The following is a 19,657-nucleotide window of genomic DNA, read 5'->3' on the forward strand; positions in this document are numbered from 1 at the left end:
AGCGAAAGGCTATTCCTTGGTAAACCTACTGAATAGGCGTGAATCTTGGAATGGCACCAAGAAAGATGAAGCCAAAGGAAAAATGTTTAGACCTATTGGACAAAGCTGATGAGCTCGACGTGACACCAGAAGTAGAAGGGCCCGAAGAGGGGGTAGCGAATTCCCCAGTGCTAAATGATAAAAGGGAGAGAAAAAAAATCGCTAAGAAACCCACCACTGGTAATAAATTACAAGGTTGTGAGAAAGATGGCGGCATAGTGTCCAAATCAATAAAAGACTTTGTGGGGAAGCATTTTAAGAGAACACTTACACCGGGAGAAGGCCAAGCCCTAGCCCAAGAGTTTAATAAGGAGCCAGCAAGTGTAGAAGAGGTTGTGGATGTTCTCGATTCCTCCCTTACACAGAGTGATCTAAGTTGCAGGATTTTGCCTACGGAACCAAGACTTTCTTCCTCGCCGCGGATTTTTTCCTCGTGGAGGGCAGAGGAGGAGGATCCGGTAGACATCGGGTCCAAAGATGTGGGTGACTGTTCTAATATATCAAATCCTGCGGCAAGAAATATACTTGATAAAAGCATGGATCGTGTAGAAAATCAAAGTCCAAAACCTTTAGACCCCTTAAACGAAATATTATGGAATGGCACGCTGGGCTTGGATATAACGACGTCACCATCTGCCTCAATGCTGGATATTATGCTGATGCTACAAAAAATGCTGCAAGGACTGCTAGAGGTTTCCGTGTTAAATAATACCCTGCTAAAGAATCATGAAATACAGTTTGAAAGAATGATAGCAGAACTACAGGGGATAAGGGGACAGATGCCTACAATGGTTAGAACAGTACACGATCCCCCAATAGATGTTCTTAGTGAAGGGAACATAGAGCCAATAGTGAAGGGCGGTTCCCAGAATGATGTTTACATTTCTAGATGGCCGATGTTGGTAAGGAGGCGGAGAGATCCTGCCTGGTGTAGACATCAGAACTTTAGGTATCCCCGTAAAAATCTATCTCATGCACAGGGAAGACAGAAGGCACCAAAAAAAGAGATGGGTAAGGATATGCAGATTAGGGCAAGAATGAAAGAAAATGAAATGCGGAAAAACTATAAAGGAGAAAGAAGTGAAACAGGGGGGCATTCCGCCCCGGTAAGAGCTGCTGTAGAAGTAGCAAGGAAAAGGGAACCACAAAAAGACCAGCGTAAACCCACTGAGGAGGCGGAGAGGCCCAAAATCATTAGTAATGTGTTAGGAGGGAAAGCACCCCTAAGAAGCTTAGTAGTTGGAGGTGGTTTTGTAGACACACTCCCTAGAAAAAACGCACAGGTGGGAAGTGGAGATTGGGATTCAAAAACTTCAGACAAAAGCAATAATAAAAAAATGTGGATCTACTTTAAACCCAATGATCAAGTGATTGGAAGGAAAAAACAAAGAAAGGTAGTTCCACTAAATCGTTCCCAGCTCTTATTCTCGTTTGCAAAATGCCCTACATTAAAAGAAATTGGTACAAAGGATCTGAAACAGGTAGGGTTTTGCAGTGACAACAATGGTGCTGAATATACAAAGGTCCTAGTCTACTCGGGGACTTGTTAAAGCAGCAATACAGAAAGCAGAAAAAGAAATCTTAAAAGAGGGTATAAGTATAGTTCCGGAAGAAGAAGTAGATGTAGGGAATCAGCGAGAGGGAGGTTTTCTGAGGTTCCACGCAGGCTTGGGGGAAAGGCAGGTGAGGTGGGTAACTGGGGGGTGGCGGGAGAAGCCTAATATTACCCTAGCTGTAGAGAATTCAAAGCCTAATAAAGACTGGGGTAACTGGGGTTTGGAAAACAGTACTTGCTCTTGGGGACTGAATGAGTCAGGGTGTCTCAGTGAGATCGACTAGGTTACTGAGTTGCCGCATAGCCTAAAAATAATCTCATGGAATATAAACGGTTTGGGAGGACAAACAAAGGTGGATAGCCTAAACCAGGTTGCAAAGAATGTTGACATCATTTGTTTACAGGAGACATGGCTATGCGGCAACACCCAGGTAGTTGAAGGGTTTGTCCAAATTTACAAACCAGCCAGTAAAAAGAAAAAATTCGGACGCCCATCGGGTGGTATTATGACCCTTGCCTCAACCAGGTTCGTGAAAGAGTCCAAATTAATTAGGTCACTATGCAAATGGTTGTTGGTTTGTAAGGTATGTCATCTAGGCGCAGAAGGGAAGGATGCCCATTTGATTATCATAAATGTATATATGCAATGGGGCTCCCAAAAAGAATACAATATAGAACTAGGGCTCTTCAAAAAGGATATAATTGATCTATTAGAAAAGTACGGGAAGGATAAATTGCTGATGATGGGAGACTTTAACCACAGGTTAAATTTTGAAAGGTTGGATCGCTGGTTTGAGGACATGTTGATTGCCTACAATATAGGATCAGCAGAATTTCCAACGTGTCTATCTTCCAATCAGGATGAAGCCCTTGGGAAGTTCTTGGGCTCGAAGGGTCTAATATGTTTAAATGGCAGGAAGGACCCTGATCGCCCAGCCACACAGACCTTTAGAGTGGGAAATCAACAATGCCCTATAGATTATATCTTTATTCAGGCCTGGAACTATGTACTGATAAATAAGTTCCGGGTAATTAAGCGTAGGGACAGTGATCATAATGCCTTGTTTTGTGAAGTTGTAGGTGGATCAATAAGTACATGTGATAGGGTGATCTCTCAAAGTGTGGAATACCCTAAGCGCCTGACAACAAGATTGACGGAAGAGTATGTTGAGAAACTGGCATGCTTTCAACAAAACTTACTAAAGGATAATATCGAAGGTCGGCAGGTAGCATGGTATGAGGATATAATTGCACAGGCTGTGCAGTGTCTTGGAGTGTTTCTAAAGGATAAGAAACAGGCTAAGGTAAAAACACAGCCTAGCAAAGGCAAACCCAGGTGGTTTAACCCTGAATGTCAGAAGAAAAAAAGTGCTATTCGTAAATTAGAGCGACATCAGAGGAATAGTTATGATCTGGGGAATTTGGAGCTCCTACTCAATCTGAAGAAAGAATACAAATCCTTAGTAAGGAAGCAGAAAAGGATTTTTAAAGAAGAATGTTGGGCTAACCTTTTAGAGACAATTGAAAACAAAAATATTAAAGGGTTCTGGAGGTTAATACAGGAAGCCGCAGGAAGGGCTCCGGGAACAATGAGCTGCGTTGTGGAAGAGGCGGCATGGGTAAATTACTTAAGTAATCTGTATAAAGCAAGAAGGTCCTCGACAATAAATCAACTTGGACAGGGCATGCAGAAGGGTTAAAATCGGATTTCTCGGTAGTGAAAGTAAAAGATACTATTAAGAAGTTGAATCTATCACGTGCAGCAGGTCCCGATAACCTCCCCGCCGTCCTAATTAAAACCCAGATAGACTGGTGGGCAGGATTTTTATCTCACATGTTTGTAGCAATTCTAGACTCGGGTAACTTCCCCAAATCTTGGAGAGGGGCCATAATTAGACCCTTGCATAAAAAGGGGGAAAAGAAGGACCCGAAGAATTATAGGCTGATCAACCTACTGGACATTGGTGAAAAGGTCTTTTCAAAAATAATTCTTGGCAGGTTAAAAGAGTGGGTGGAGCGGAAGTCAATAGTTCCAATTGAGCAGGGTGGCTTTAAGGAAGGACACTCAACTATTGATCACTGCTTCGCATTATGGGCTGTGGCGAGGAAGTCCATAGAACTGCAGGGCAAATTGTTTTGCTGCTTTGTGGACTTTCGCGCAGCGTTTGATTTGGTGGATAGGGACTGTTTGTGGGAGACATTGAGAAATTATGAGGCCCCTGCTGACCTGCTGCAGGTAATCCAGGAACTGCACAGCCAAAATTGGGCACAGGTAATTAAAGACACCTCTGGCGTCCTTACACCGGAGATTGCTATAAACAATAGCTTGAGGCAAGGCTGTGTTCTCGCCCCGCTTCTTTTTGCCATATTTTTAGCAGACTTGCCTCTCATCCTGGGCGCAGCCAGAGGTGCAAGTCCAAAAATAAATGGTAGGCATTTGTCCTGTTTACTGTATGCGGACGACCTTGTAATAATGGACCAAACTGAGGTGGGTCTGCAGAGAAAGTTAAATGTTTTTAATGAATATTGTACAGTAAAGCGACTTACGGTAAATATGGACAAAACAAAAGTTTTGTGCTTTGGGAAGAAAAGTACGAAGTTTAGCTGGTTTTTGGGCCAAACCAAATTGGATACTGTAAGTGAATATAAATACCTCGGAATATGGTTTACACGGTCCCTAAAGTGGGGCACCCATTTAGAGGCACAGAAATTAAAAGCACATTTAGCGGTGTGTGGGCTGAAAAGATTCAACCATAGTTATGGTGATATGTCTCACAAACCTCTTTTGACAGCTTTTAAGGCTATGATTCCCCCTCAATTCCAATATGGTGCGGAAGTACTTTGTATTGATGGCAAAAGCTCCTGGGATAAAGAGGAGGGGAAATGTTTAAAATCTTTATTGTCTCTCCCTAGTTCAGCAATGATCCAGGCAATTAGATTGGAAGTAGGCCTAACTGCATGGAATGTCCAGGTGCAGCTAAGTCTTCTCAGATTCTGGAATCGTTTGGGGCAGGGTGAAGTCACAAAGGTGTCACAATGGTGTATGACAGAAATTCAGACCAGTGAGTTAAAATGGGCCAAGGCAACAAGAAGAAAACTCCTAGCCATTTGTGACCACTTGAATGTGACTATTGACCCAAAGACACTTCAAATTAATGTAATAAAGAGTGTACTTAAAGTACAGGGTAAAGAAATTTCGAGGGCAACAGACCAAGAGTATTTGAGAAAGAAAGACTCTCAGACTGAGTACAGGTTGGGCAAAAGACTTAAGCTTTCCTTACATAGATTTACTACCAAATCGTTGGTTAAGAATAGAAGTACTTAAGTTAAGAATAGGTATTAACCCGGTAATTATAAATAGTGCTATAAAAGCAGTTTTAACGCATCCTGATGGCAAATGTGTCTGCAAGATAGGAACGAAATGTAATATTTTGCATATTTTATTGGATTGTTATATATTTTTAAACTTACGTAAACAGTTCCTTCGCCCGATATTTTTAAAATATGATGTTAAGGAGCGTTCACAAGCATGGGAGCTGTTGGTTGTCATGGAAAAATTAGATATTGCCATAGCTATCGGGAGATTTATACAGGGCGTTTATAAGTTCCCCGGCTGGCTGGAGGCTTAAAGCAGCGAATAGTTTTATAATCCAAAATGAATTTTATGCACAAATTGTTTTAAACGATGTTTTTAGGATAATATGACTTTTATTGTTAAGAATATGAAGTTGTGATATGTTGTTTTATATGATAAAGTATGAACAGTGGTTTATAGATCAATGGTCTAAATAAACAAAAAATTTTGACTTGACCTAGCTGTCAAAGACCGCTTTAAGTCACGGTTCATCTGCTCCACAACAGAATTGCCCTCAGACTGGTATGGAGACGAGAATTGCACCTGCACCCCCAAAGACTTCATCGCATCTGCATTTAGCACTGGGACATCTCCGTTGGAGGTAGTTGTGCGCTCTATAAATGTCATTTACTTACTTACTTACTTACTTACTTTAGAGGCAAAAGCCGGACCTTGGTCTGAATGAAAGGTGCCACAGGCAAATGTTCCTACAAAGACACGCAAATCTTTAACACCATGGCTGCTGTAGACTTTCTTCTGCTGTGCTGGGCCCTAATGTAAATGGGTGTGGTCGTGACGAGCTCAGCTCGTCATGAGCACACGAGAGGTGTACCTCATGACGAGCTGAGCTCATCATGAGCATCGAAGAGGTTAATAACAGTTCGAGCATCAGCACTGCGTTGCGGCAAAACACAAAGGAATCCCGTGCATGAATACACTGCATCCAAGATTTATTTTAAAGCATTGTTGGATGTTAAAGGACTGCAGTGATCAAGATAAATACAACCAAACGGTTGATTTGATTTGCTGGTATAAACCACGCCACCAAAAACATTGGTGTAAAAGCGAAATAGTTGCTGTCACGCTGGCATGGGCAGAAGCCACGCCTTCATGTGCAGCAACGGTACTCGTTGGGATTCAGCAGATCACCAACCGATGGTATAGTTACAAATGGAATTTGATTCAGGTGTTAAATGATATGTGTAACGAGAAGGGAATCCCTGAGGAAACTGTGTTCCCTCCTTCATTGCGACAATAGCCACTAAAATATAATTTTTAGTCAAAGACCTAGTAAAAGCTGCTTATGAGCATGTGGCTGCTGCAGATTTGGCTGCCTCATCAGCCAGTGAATTACCAATGGCTTGTGCTCCCACACACTGTCGGCCTAATGTATGGATAACGTGTGAGCAGCAAATGTTCCTTAAGAGTGGCCACTTGGACGCAAAGCGTTTCATGCTTTATTGCGCTATCTATAGAATCATGAAGATCATTTTGTGTCCAGAAGAACAAGTTGTCATTGAAGGATTGTACACGGTAAAATGAATCTCACACTAAAAGTGTAGGGACATCAGGATCAGCAAACTCAGGAACCAAAACCCGTAACTCGCCCAATTGTGCTGTGCAATCCCCAAGGGATTGTGTGTGTACCAAGGAGGATTTGAAATCTCTATCCACTATTGTGCCTGCCACACTTGTGCAGGCTGCAGAATAAGCATGCTTCGAACCAATGGCTGGCTGTGCGGACCCACTCAACGAACTAGCCCATTGGATCCAACAAGGATGCAGAGCTTTAGAATTTGGAACACTAGCCTTTGTGACTGCTTCTAAAGCAAGCACCGGCAAAACCATGAAAATGTGTTTTCCCTGTGCCAGAGAGCATTCCTTTAGAATCGTCATCTGAACTGCTGTTAAAAAGCTTGAAGAAAAACACATCTCAGCTGGAGTATACAAATGCGATTTCTAAGCAATGGGAACCGTGTCCCCTCATTGAAAGTCACATAAGTAAATCCTACCACTCCTGGTACAATCTGTATGACCAAATTTGTTGTATTGTCTCTTGTTAACAAGAATTGAGTTGCAAGCAGATCAGACTGCAAAGACCTAAGTAGTGTGTTATGTTCAGAAGCCAACTGGAAGATGAAAAAGAGGGTTGTATCAACGCGTATAGATTTTTTTTTATGCTGGGCATAATTAGGAATGTAAGCCCTGCTGAAATTTTAAAAACTCAGCAAAGACTGCAATTTTTTAAGGGTAGAGAGAGGTTGCAATTGAGCACATTTCTCCAAAAAGTGGGGGGTCAAACCCCTATCTTCTTTATTGAGCTCATAACCAAGGGAAAGGACAGCCAAAAAGACAATGTACGATTTAGAAAAATTTAATTTGTAACCCAACTTCACAAAATGTGTGATAATGCGGTCCACGTACATAAGATGCAGATTAATTTAATCATCCGTCAAGTAAATATCATCAATGTACGAAAAGGCATCAGGGTCAATCTCATGTAAAATTGACACAATGTGTGCTGCAAAAACACCTGGGATGTTCTTATGTCCCATAGGCAATATGCATATCGTCTCTGATTGCCTAAAGCTCTGAATGCAGTCAAATCGCAACTTTCAAGAGCCAAAGTGTGACTGAAAAATCCATTGGAAATATCTATAGTAGTTTTTTATTTCTTTCGAACAATCTTGTTTACTGTGTTCTGAACCGCAAAGGTACTAACATGACTGTTTAAATGTCTGTAGTACAAAACTATACAATATGAACCGTCCAGTTTCAATATCGGAAAAAGGGGATTATTCTTTGACCAAACAGAGTTCAATCACACCCTGATATTCCAAATGAGTCAAAATTTCACCCACGGACGTTTTAGCATCACATTTAATTGGATATTGCGGTTGGGGCTGTGGTATAGAACGCAAAGGAATAACATGCACAGGCAAATCCATGTCCCAACCATCCTGATTACAATATAATTCCATCTGATTCGGCTGGGTGCAATTGTCCTGTAATTTGCGACCATTCCTCTTTTTCTCTCTCCTACTTGATATGGATATTGCATTTTTGTCCTCCTCCCATCATATTGTAAAGCGCTCTGATATCCCTCGAGAGCTTGTTCGCGCTATATAACACTTTACAAATAAATAAATAATGCAGGAGCCTGGGCTAAGGCCCACTCCGAAGCATAAGAATTTGTAGCCTCTTCAGGGACATTCTGCGAAAAACATGGGAGAATCACACCCTCTCCTCTGGGCAATAGAGGAAACAAGGACAAATGGTGGAGGCCAATTAACATCCACCAACAAAATACCATAAGAAGATGTTGGATTGTCCCAAAAGACTGCTTTAACCGTGCGTTTAATTTAATATCACCTTCAATTTGGAGGCTCCCGTCATAAAGCCTATCTGGAGGAGCAACACAAGTAACAGCTGTTTCATTGGTAATAAAATTGTCAGTTGCTTTCGCCTCCAGATGCTGGTGGAGTATCTGCCGCACTATGGTAACTTCTGCCTCGCTTTCGAGGAGGGTTACTGCCCAAACCCAGTTAAGGAAGAGGGTTGTCACTGTCTAAGACATACTTTGCAGTCAAAGCTGCAACTTTTTTCTTCTGAAATGGGGCTCGATATTGAGGTGGTTCCTCCTGCTTGACTTATAAGTCAAACTGAGGCTGCGGGTCACTTCTTGTCTGCAATTCTGTCACACTCCTCTGCCGAATTGTTGATCACAAGATTCTGGAAAGGACCGAGGAGAACGAGGATTAGGAACCTGAAAAATCTTGGGTGTCTTAATTTTAGACTGGTCACGCAAATCATATCTACGTTCAGAAGCGTCAGGTGGAGGCAAACCAGCACGTTGTTGCTTGCTGCACCTTTTTATTCCAAGCCTTATTAGGAAAGGCTAAACGACTCTCCTTTTCAGGGGGCGGTTTACCTTGTGTATGTGAAATTGCTTAAATCCCTAAACTATTGCAACCCAAGGATGTCTAGACATCCGCAGTAATAATCAGCAATTGTCACTCCCTATCTACGTCCGCCACCGCCAACAGGCTATGACGCACTTGCAAATAAACTGCTTCACCTTTAATGTTGGCCAGAATCATATTGGAGACTCTAGGTAACATGGCCACTAACTTCATCCCCAAATCCAGGGCTGGACCAGCCCAGTGTTCATCCTGGACCTTTTTCAGACCGCTTTGCAGAACACTCATGGAGGAGGTGCCAAGGCAAAGTGTATACACTGAAGCAAACACCGTCCCCCAGGTGGTGCAGTCCGCTAAAGGATAAATCAGACCACTCTGCAAACTCATTGTAAGGATTCTGTGTTGCTCAACAGGGGAAGTATGTGGAAAAATAGCTTCAAGCTGCTCAATTTTCTGAGCTACACAAAATGGAGAGTCTTCACCATTCTGAGGATGTTTTTCCATCACATAATTAATCATGACGGGACTAATCAGAAGCCCTCTGGCCTGACCAGGTGCCGGAGGGGCCGCTCCAGCCAGAGCTGCCTGAAGTGCACAAGACATAAACTGTATGACTCGTCTATGAAGATAAACCAATTGTGTGTATAGTGGACGTAGGTCCACGATAGTAACATTGAGATAATTGGGATGTGGTATAAAATGAGCCAAAACAGGCCGCGTAGCCCCATTGATAGACAAGGGGCACATTCAAACAAAAGATACAGGGTGAGGAAGGGCACCATTAAACCAAATAGTATGCTTCCAGGACGTCAATGGAACTTCAATTAGTGCATAAGGACGATACGCTCCTGGAGGAGCAATGGCAGTATAGCGTGAAACAAGTTATCATTCACATCTACCGCGGGAAATGTAACCCAAGAATAAAATACCTCAAAGGGGTATGCTGGATCCGCTTCAACTCCGAAAATAAAGGTTGCCCCCCCCCCCACCAATGGGGAACCCCGTGTGCAGTCAAATAGGCAGTAACCGCTGCACTGCTATGCGCCGGAATAGCTACCGGTTGTACCATGTATGGAAAGAAATTAACAAGGAAAACAGTAGCACAAAATAGGGTCAATAAACCTTTTAAACGTCAAGCTTGAAAAACTCATATTTAGGTGTACCCTACAAATATAGGAGGCTAAGCCGCCCCACCACGGACGCCTCCGGGAACAGGTGAGAGGGTATCGTGGACAAGCACAAGCACTACTCAGGGGGACCATGTATAAGTACCAGACCAAATGTTGGCGGCACCATGTTGCATGGATTCTGCCCAAAAACAGAACTATGTGCATGATTATGGGACCTTAGTGCATAAGGACTGAGTTATCCTACCACCTTAATACCCATGAGCGACTAGCTATAGTGTCTCACTTGCTCTCCTACTCACTCACAGAGAAACAAGTGATTAGACACCCAAGAACACAACCCCCTGAATCTTCCAGGAATCGCTGTTGCGAGACAAACCTTTTCGCTCGCACTCTTGTACTTGTTTATTTATTTATTTGAAAAGTTTTATATAGCGCTGGTTAGACCTGGAGGTATCAGAGCGCTTTACATGAGGATCAGCGAGTTACAGGTTACATAGTTATATCAATTAAATCAAAGAATAAATGAGGGAGGGGAGGGAAGGTAACACAATGGGGAACTGAGGAAAACAATGTCAGATGACCGGCTGGGTAGGTGTCGGCCGAGGGGGTGAAAACAGGGCCAGACTCCTCTATAGCTGAATATGACAGCTCCACTGGGCATCGGCCAAGGTTGCTCGTGTTCAACGTATCAGTCCAGGGGGCATTGTCATATAACAGTTGGCAGCACCTATCCCTGTGTTAGTGGGAGGCTAAGACTTACTGTAGGGTTGATATGCACTCGTTAGCAATGCTTCCAGGGGACAGGCCAGGACAGCCATCTTAAGGTCAGGCATATAGAATGTGTAGGCCCAGGGTTGTAGGGCACTTAGCTGTTGCCCCAAGCAATTCTCTCAGTGTGAGTGAGCCTGATGTAGGACTAAGTGTAAAAAACACAGTAGAATTTTGCAATGTGGGACCCTGATATGAGCAACAAAATCTCGCTCCAGACGCCATTTTAGGGACTGGCACAGCCGTTGCCTGGCCCACCTTCATGCAACTCTGCCACGATTTTCTGCCATTTTGGGGTTGGGCGGGAATGGATACTTTCCCCGTCCATCTGGTATCTCTTGTAACCCCCGACTCCCCCCCAAGCCTCCCCCTCACTGGTGCGGGGTTCCTGTGATTGTGTCTCCTGGAATGGGGACCTCCACTTACCTCTTCACTATCTCTGCACTTTCAGGCCCTCCTGCGGAGTTCGGCCGTTACCTCTACATGCAGCGTTCAGAGACGACCTCCCAGCGGGGGCCTAGGAGAGGAACGATCGCAGCTCCATCTCTTTACAATGAGCCGCGCCCGGCTCCGGCCGATCTCCCGTCTCTGCCAGTCCCTCCCGCTGCAAGGCCTGAGTCCACAATAAGATCTGACAGAGACATGAGCAAGTTTAAAATATTTATTTTAACTAACGTACTCTAATATTCTGTATACGTGCCACAACAAGCATAAAAATTCATCATACCAATTCAGTCAGCATAGCAGTTAATCTATAATTCATGAAAGGAGATGTCATCATGAAAAAACAGTATAGCCTAACCTCCCTCCCCTTGCATAGAAGCAGTATTAATATGTATGAGAAGATCTCTGGGCTCTGTCTGCAGACCCCATACCTTAGACTATAGATGATAGATGTACGTCATAGCTGCTGTCTCGCTCTTCTCCCTGGAAAGGTCCCTCTCCAAGTGTGTGCCGCCTATGCATGTATCCCAATAAGCCCAAAGTATGATTACCCAAACAACAGCTGCAATGGTATGTTTTGTCTAGGTGCTAGGGCCTGACCAGAACAAGGGGCATTGTTTATCGATCTTGCTCACAGTATTCAGACCAAATCCCAGGAACCTGCAGAGAGTGAACACAGTGGTAGGTTCTCATGTGAAAATTACGAACACGACATTTGCAAAAATAAAGCCATGTAGTAGCGTGTGCAAAACAGAGTACAGTCTGCTGTGTGCTCATGCTAACTTAGAGAAGCTGACAATGTCCCCATGGGACATGTGAAACAAAAGGGAAGCCAATAGACTTCATTGTCCATGACACAGAGAAAATAGTTCTGGTTATACTACTGATTCACTATACAAGATACTTTACCACCACTACTGCTTTGTGTGATGCAGCCAAGGCATGGACAGTAGTCCATTACCCAGACAATACCAGTTTCTCAGGTATTCAGGCAATCAGGGCAGGGGTACACACCTGTTAACCATACAAGGGACATGCCGAAAATTAATGTGCCCCCAAATCTAAATTAAAATGCCACTCAAGATGTGTCTACGGTCTGCAGAGTAACTGCTTTCCTTCTGCTTGTCTTGAGAAGTTGCAGTAATTTACCCTTTTGTTTTATTTTAATGTATTTATCATATTGATCTGTGTAGTGCGCATGCATGAATCTCATATGTTTTTTTCATATTTTTAATGATTAGATTAGCTCAAGATATCTTTGCAGCCTACCACCGTGAAAAGAAGCGGCGCACAATGCTGGCAAGTTTCATGCAGAGCAAAACTGACATGAGCTCATATGCCAGCAAAAGGCTTCGAAAAATGCTTCAGAAGGGGCCCCAAATTTTCAAGCTTACTGATGAGCCAGTGGAATCCACCTGGCAGAAGTGGGAGTTCAAGGGCATGGAGGTGAGTGAAAGTGCTCAAAGCATTCCATTGAATACACTAGTAACTGCGTGTAGAAAAACTGGCAACCTCATCTAGAAATGACAACTGCAATGATGTGTAGTCACAAGTGAAACTGTAACTCCTGACCTGAAGTGTTCAAGTTTTATGTCTAAATGCTTCTAGATGGAGTGAGTAAAGCTTAGGAGTGGGACTTGCAACTGAGTTAAATTATGTTAACTTGATTATTATGCTTTGGTAAATCATTGAGGGCCCGATGTAGGTAAATCTAATTTACCACTTCTAAAATACCGAATCATACCGAATCGGTATTTAAGAAGTGGTATATTAGAAGGGGGGAAATGTAGGTAATTCTGATTCGGTAAATACCGAATCTGTAAGATTCGGCATTTACCGATTCTGTAAATACCGAATCGGTATCCCCCATTGATTCCTATGGGCCTTGAAGCCCATAGGAATCAATGTGGAATACCGAATCGGTATTTACCGATTCGGTAATTACCTATTCTTGCAAGGGTGCAGGGGGTGTCACTTTGACACCCTCTAGCACCCCAATTACAGGCTTGTGTGCCATGTGGCACACATACAAGCCCTAAGGGCATGTCTGTGTGCCACATGGCACAGGTGTGCATGCACAGATGTGCATGCACACCTGGATTCGGTATTTTACCACCCAATTGGATTGGGTGGTAAAATACCGACTCTTGGAGGCCTGTGGCACTCTTCAGAGTGCCACCTACATCTCTATTTACCGATTCTGTACATTTACCAATTCGGTAATTTACCGAATCGGTAAATGTACAGAATTGGTAAAATTACCGAATCTGTACTTATGTAGCCCCCTACATAAGAAAAGCGTAATACCGGTCGGAAACGGCCGAATTTGGCCGTTTCCGACCGGTTTTAGGGCTCCTACATCGGGCCCATAATGTGTTATTACTAAAATGCAGTGGCGATGAGTAATGGTCTGATGGATGCCATAGATTCCCAACCTTGTGAATTTCCCTTGGCACCAGACTGGATCAGGGAAAACTCAAAAACAGTGCTCCCACACGTTATTAGGTGGCGCCTTGGGACTCTGCATTGATACCGTACTGCTAGGAAGGGACGAATGGAATTATATATAAGTGCCCTCCATGTGTGCTGATGCCAGTTGCTTTCTTTATGTTTCCTCGGACATGGATCTGGAGATCTACTCTTTCCCTTTTTATGCTATGAAGAGATTTTCTTTAAAAAAATGTTTCCAGCGTCCAATAGATGTTGCTCCCTAAAATGACAGAGTTTAAGCCATGTAGAGACTGTCGCAAGCAGATGTCAGTAAAGATCCCCACGAGCTGTACCTCTGGTGCTTGGGTCCGTCGCACAACTCCAAGGTCTGTGACAACAGTGCACAGTTGAAACATAAAGCCATGTGAGAAAGTGAGGTGAAGTACTAAATGGCAAAACATCGGAAGGCCCGCACTGGTCCCCCTCCAGGTTGAAGACCAACTCATACTCTCAAAGATGTTCCTGATGCAGAACTTCCTCGTGGTTAAAGTCTTCGGGTAAATTTAAGAAAATACATAAGAATTCCAAGTAGGATGTAGCAATGAAAAGAACACCAGTATATCCTTGTAGTTAGGTTCTTTATTAAAACACCCAGCACAGAGGAATAAGTCATACAGCTATCAAGACACAGAGCTTCTCTAATAACAGCTCTCTAAGAATGCACATATACATATAAACAATTCTGGAACATACTCAATGTTCCACACAATACAGAGATCTTAAAGTGATATACTTACACAGATCTTAAAGTGATATACTACACAATCCCCCTTCTTTAAAAAAAAAATAAAAAAAACAATAATAATATTAAGTACAATCAAACAACTCCAAACCTTTAGGTTTTTTTAACAATTCTTCCACTTGAAGTTTTGATGACAGATTCATTAGGCACAAAGTTAGGTACATCCGATGACACTTGTGAACCTTCCTTAACCTGAGAACTATCCCCTGATATAGGAACACCATCATGAATGTCAACACCAGAAGGTGAATTATCACAAGAGATATCACCATCCTGAGACCATCCACCGTAATATCCCACCACCAAGATGACGAATTTTTGCACATCTCTTTATCTTTTTTACTTTGAACATCACCACGGGATACAGGTGCAAGACGACTAAAATACCTCACCATTTTGTAATAAGGCAGTATTGTTCATAACTTTAACAACCATTCTGGGTTCACTGTACTTACTCTCACCTTTTGTGGTCTTCCTGGCACTCTTAACTCGAACCCATTGACCTTTGCATAAACTGGCCTCTTTAGTTCATGTTTGGAATCATAATAGATTTTATTCTTTGTCTGTGAATCCATAATGCTCTTTCTAACTTTAGTTAAATCACAATTAGTCATGCCACTTTTATCCATCCAACCCGGATTGATCTTAGAATGTGAAATTCTATCTCTCATTAATGAAAAGGGACTTTGATTTGTTGAGCCAAGAATGGTACTCCTATAAGCCCACAGCAATTTCTTCAATTCAACATCCCATGATAAGTTACCCTTATTTGCCAACTGCAGTACTCCTTTAATACTACGGTTGGCTCTTTCCCCAATACCGTTCCCGCTAGGATGGTAAAGAGCAGTAAACCTTTGTTGTATACCTGAAGCTAATAAATAGTTTTTCAGCTCCATGGATTTAAATTGCACACCATTGTCTGATAATATATACTTAGGAAAGCCTTCCCTTAAGAAAATCTCATCTAGAAAAGTAATGACAGTTTTAGTATTAATCACATTTACTACACTGATCTCTAACCATCTTGAAAATGTGTCATTTAAGACTAGGATGTACTTCTGAACTCCATCTTGCCAAGTGACAGGACCCATAAAATCAATAGCTAAAACCTCCCAAGGAAATTTAGGACAATCAGGAGGAGCTAATGGTTGATTAAAAGTTTTAAAGGTTTTATCAGAGACTTCACACTGTACACATGATCTCACACATCTTTCAACCTCTACATCCATCTTAGGCCACCAATAAAGTTCTTTAATACAAAGTTTTGTGTGAGTAATCCCTGAATGTCCTTCATGACAAAGATCAATGATTTTTTTTCTGAAGTCCTTAGATGGAATGATTCTATCACCTTGTACAACTAACATATTGGACATACTAAGTTCATCTCGAACTTTCCAAAAACCTCTTAAATCATCATTGATGATTTTCTTGTCCATGCCATTCCAACCTTTGACAATCAATCGTTTCAAAACAAGTAAAACTTGGTCATTGTTTTCCGCTTTGAGCCATTCTTCTTGCGTAAAACTACCTTGAGTTTTATCGAAAGAAATACGGGCAATAGAAAAATCATTCCACTGATTTTTATCTAACTCAATTAGCGGTAATGACATACGGCTTAAAAAATCAGACGTGAAGTTTCTTGTGCCTGGCACGCATTGCACCTCATACATAAAGTCTTGCAGCCTCATGGACAACCTTACTATCCTTGCTGTGGCATTGGCAAGACCATCCGTTGTAAGTAACTTCGTTAGAGGTTTATGGTCACAGCGAACAATAAACTTCCTTCCCCACAAAAACTTCCTGAAATGCTCTAAAGCCCACACCACAGCAAGGGTCTCCCTTTCAACAACTGAATAACGTTCTTCTGTGGGAGAAAGGGACCGAGAAGCAAACGCTATGATGACCTCTTTGTTGTTCTCATTGATTTGGGTAAGGACACTACCCAACCCCTTGCTACTGGCATCAGTTGTGACTATAGTATCAGCATTAGGATCAAAACCTTGCAAACTAGGAGCCCGTGAAATCTCCTTTTTAATTTCATCAAACGATCTCTGGCACAGTTCACACCAATTAAATTGTACCTTGTTCTTAAGTAGAGACCTCATACTATGGTTTTTTTCTGAAAATCTATCTACAAACTTTGCATAAAACTCAGCAAGTCCTAGAAATGATCTAAGATCTTCTTTAGATTTAGGTGCAGGAGCATCTCTAATTGCACTCACCAAACTAGACTTTGGCCTTATACCAGATGAGCTAACTTCATGTCCCAGGTATGTAACACTCTTCTCCGCAAACTTACACTTGGACACCCTCATGAATGTCAACACCAGAAGGTGAATTATCACAAGAGATATCACCATCCTGAGACTCATCCACCGTAATGTCCCACCACCAAGATGACGAATTTTTGCACATCTCTTTATCTTTGTTACTTTGAACATCACCACGGGATACAGGTGCAAGACGATTAAAATGCCATACCTCACCATTTTGTAATAAGGCAGTATTGTTCATAACTTTAACAACCATTCTGGGTTCACTGTACTTACTCTCACCTTTTGTGGTCTTCCTGGCACTCTTAACTCAAACCCATTGACCTTTGCATAAACTGGCCTCTTTAGTTCCATGTTTGGAATCATAATAGATTTTATTCTTTGTCTGTGAATCCATAATGCTCTTTCTAACTTTAGTTAAATCACAATTAGTCATGCCACTTTTATCCATCCAACCCGGATTGATCTTAGAATGTGGAATTCTACCTCTCTTTAATGAAAAAGGACTTTGATTTGTTGAGCCATGAATGGTACTCCTATAAGCCCACAGCAATTTCTTCAATTCAACATCCCATGATAAGTTACCCTTATTTGCCAACTGCAGTACTCCTTTAATACTACGGTTGGCTCTTTCCCCAATACCATTCCCGCTAGGATGGTAAAGAGCAGTAAACCTTTGTTGTATACCTGAAGCTAATAAATAGTTTTTCAGCTCCATGGATTTAAATTGCACACCATTGTCTGATAATATATACTTAGGAAAGCCTTCCCTTAAGAAAATCTCATCTAGAAAAGTAATGACAGTTTTAGTATTAATCACATTTACTACACTGATCTCTAACCATCTTGAAAATGTGTCATTTAAGACTAGGATGTACTTCTGAACTCCATCTTGCCAAGTGACAGGACCCATAAAATCAATAGCTAAAACCTCCCAAGGAAATTTAGGACAATCAGGAGGAGCTAATGGTTGATTAAAAGTTTTAAAGGTTTTATCAGAGACTTCACACTGTACACATGATCTCACACATCTTTCAACCTCTACATCCATCTTAGGCCACCAATAAAGTTCTTTAATACAAAGTTTTGTGTGAGTAATCTCTGAATGTCCTTCATGACAAAGATCAATGATTTTTTTTCTTAAGTCCTTAGGTGGAATGATTCTATCACCTCGTACAACTAACATATTGGACATACTAAGTTCATCTCGAACTTCCCAAAAACCTCTTAAATCATCATTGATGATTTTCTTGTCCATGCCATTCCAACCTTTGACAATCAATTGTTTCAAAACAAGTAAAACTTGGTCATTGTTTTCCGCTTTGAGCCATTCTTCTTGCGTAAAACTACCTTGAGTTTTATCGAAAGAAATATGGGCAATAGAAAAATCATTCCACTGATTTTTATCTAACTCAATTAGCGGTAATGACATACGGCTTAAAAAATCAGACGTGAAGTTTCTTGTGCCTGGCACGTATTGCACCTCATACATGAAGTCTTACAGACTCATGGACAACCTTACTATCCTTGCTGTGGCATTGGTAAGACCATCCGTTGTAAGTAACTTCGTTAGAGGTTTATGGTCACAGCAAACAATAAACTTCCTTCCCCATAAAAACTTCCTGAAATGCTCTAAAGCCCACACCACAACAAGGGTCTCCCTTTCAACAACTGAATAACGTTCTTCTGTGGGAGAAAGGGACCGAGAAGCAAACGCTATGATGACCTCTTTGTTGTTCTCATTGATTTGGGTAAGGACACTACCCAACCCCTTGCTACTGGCATCAGTTGTGACTATAGTATCAGCATTAGGATCAAAACCTTGCAAACTAGGAGTCCGTGAAATCGCCTTTTTAATTTCATCAAACGATCTCTGGCACAGTTCACACCAATTAAATTGTACCTTGTTCTTAAGTAGAGACCTCATACTATGGTTTTTTTCTGAAAATCTATCTACAAACGTTGCATAAAACTCAGCAAGTCCTAGAAATGATCTAAGATCTTCTTTAGATTTAGGTGCAGGAGCATCTCTAATTGCACTCACCAAACTAGACTTTGGCCTTATACCAGATGAGCTAACTTCCTGTCCCAGGTATGTAACACTCTTCTCCGCAAACTTACACTTGGACACCCTCATGAATGTCAACACCAGAAGGTGAATTATCACAAGAGATATCACCATCCTGAGACTCATCCACCGTAATGTCCCACCACCAAGATGACGAATTTTTGCACATCTCTTTATCTTTGTTACTTTGAACATCACCACGGGATATAGGTGCAAGACGACTAAAATGCCATACCTCACCATTTTGTAATAAGGCAGTATTGTTCATAACTTTAACAACCATTCTGGGTTCACTGTACTTACTCTCACCTTTTGTGGTCTTCCTGGCACTCTTAACTCAAACCCATTGACCTTTGCATAAACTGGCCTCTTTAGTTCCATGTTTGGAATCATAATAGATTTTATTCTTTGTCTGTGAATCCATAATGCTCTTTCTAACTTTAGTTAAATCACAATTAGTCATGCCACTTTTATCCATCCAACCCGGATTGATCTTAGAATGTGGAATTCTACCTCTCTTTAATGAAAAGGGACTTTGATTTGTTGAGCCATGAATGGTACTCCTATAAGCCCACAGCAATTTCTTCAATTCAACATCCCATGATAAGTTACCCTTATTTGCCAACTGCAGTACTCCTTTAATACTACGGTTGGCTCTTTCCACAATACCGTTCCCGCTAGGATGGTAAAGAGCAGTAAACCTTTGTTGTATACCTGAAGCTAATAAATAGTTTTTCATCTCCATGGATTTAAATTGCACGCCATTGTCTGATAATATATACTTAGGAAAGCCTTCCCTTAAGAAAATCTCATCTAGAAAAGTAATGACAGTTTTAGTATTAATCACATTTACTACACTGATCTCTAACCATC

General features: G+C 41.8%; 1 protein-coding gene across 7 annotated transcripts in view; it reads left to right on the top strand.

Annotated features, from left to right (window-relative positions):
- Positions 1–19,657, top strand: part of EFCAB8 (EF-hand calcium binding domain 8) — a 1,715,964-nt gene that overhangs the window by 1,562,381 nt on the left and 133,926 nt on the right. For all 7 annotated transcript variants that reach the window (XM_078651814.1, XM_078651813.1, XM_078651812.1 and 4 more), the window contains one exon: positions 12,453–12,657. In XM_078651814.1, coding sequence (XP_078507940.1) covers positions 12,453–12,657 — 205 coding nt within the window. The remainder of the gene's footprint in view (positions 1–12,452; positions 12,658–19,657) is intronic.

Source organism: Lissotriton helveticus, chromosome 7 (assembly GCF_964261635.1).
Source record: "Lissotriton helveticus chromosome 7, aLisHel1.1, whole genome shotgun sequence".
NCBI lineage: Eukaryota > Metazoa > Chordata > Amphibia > Caudata > Salamandridae > Lissotriton > Lissotriton helveticus.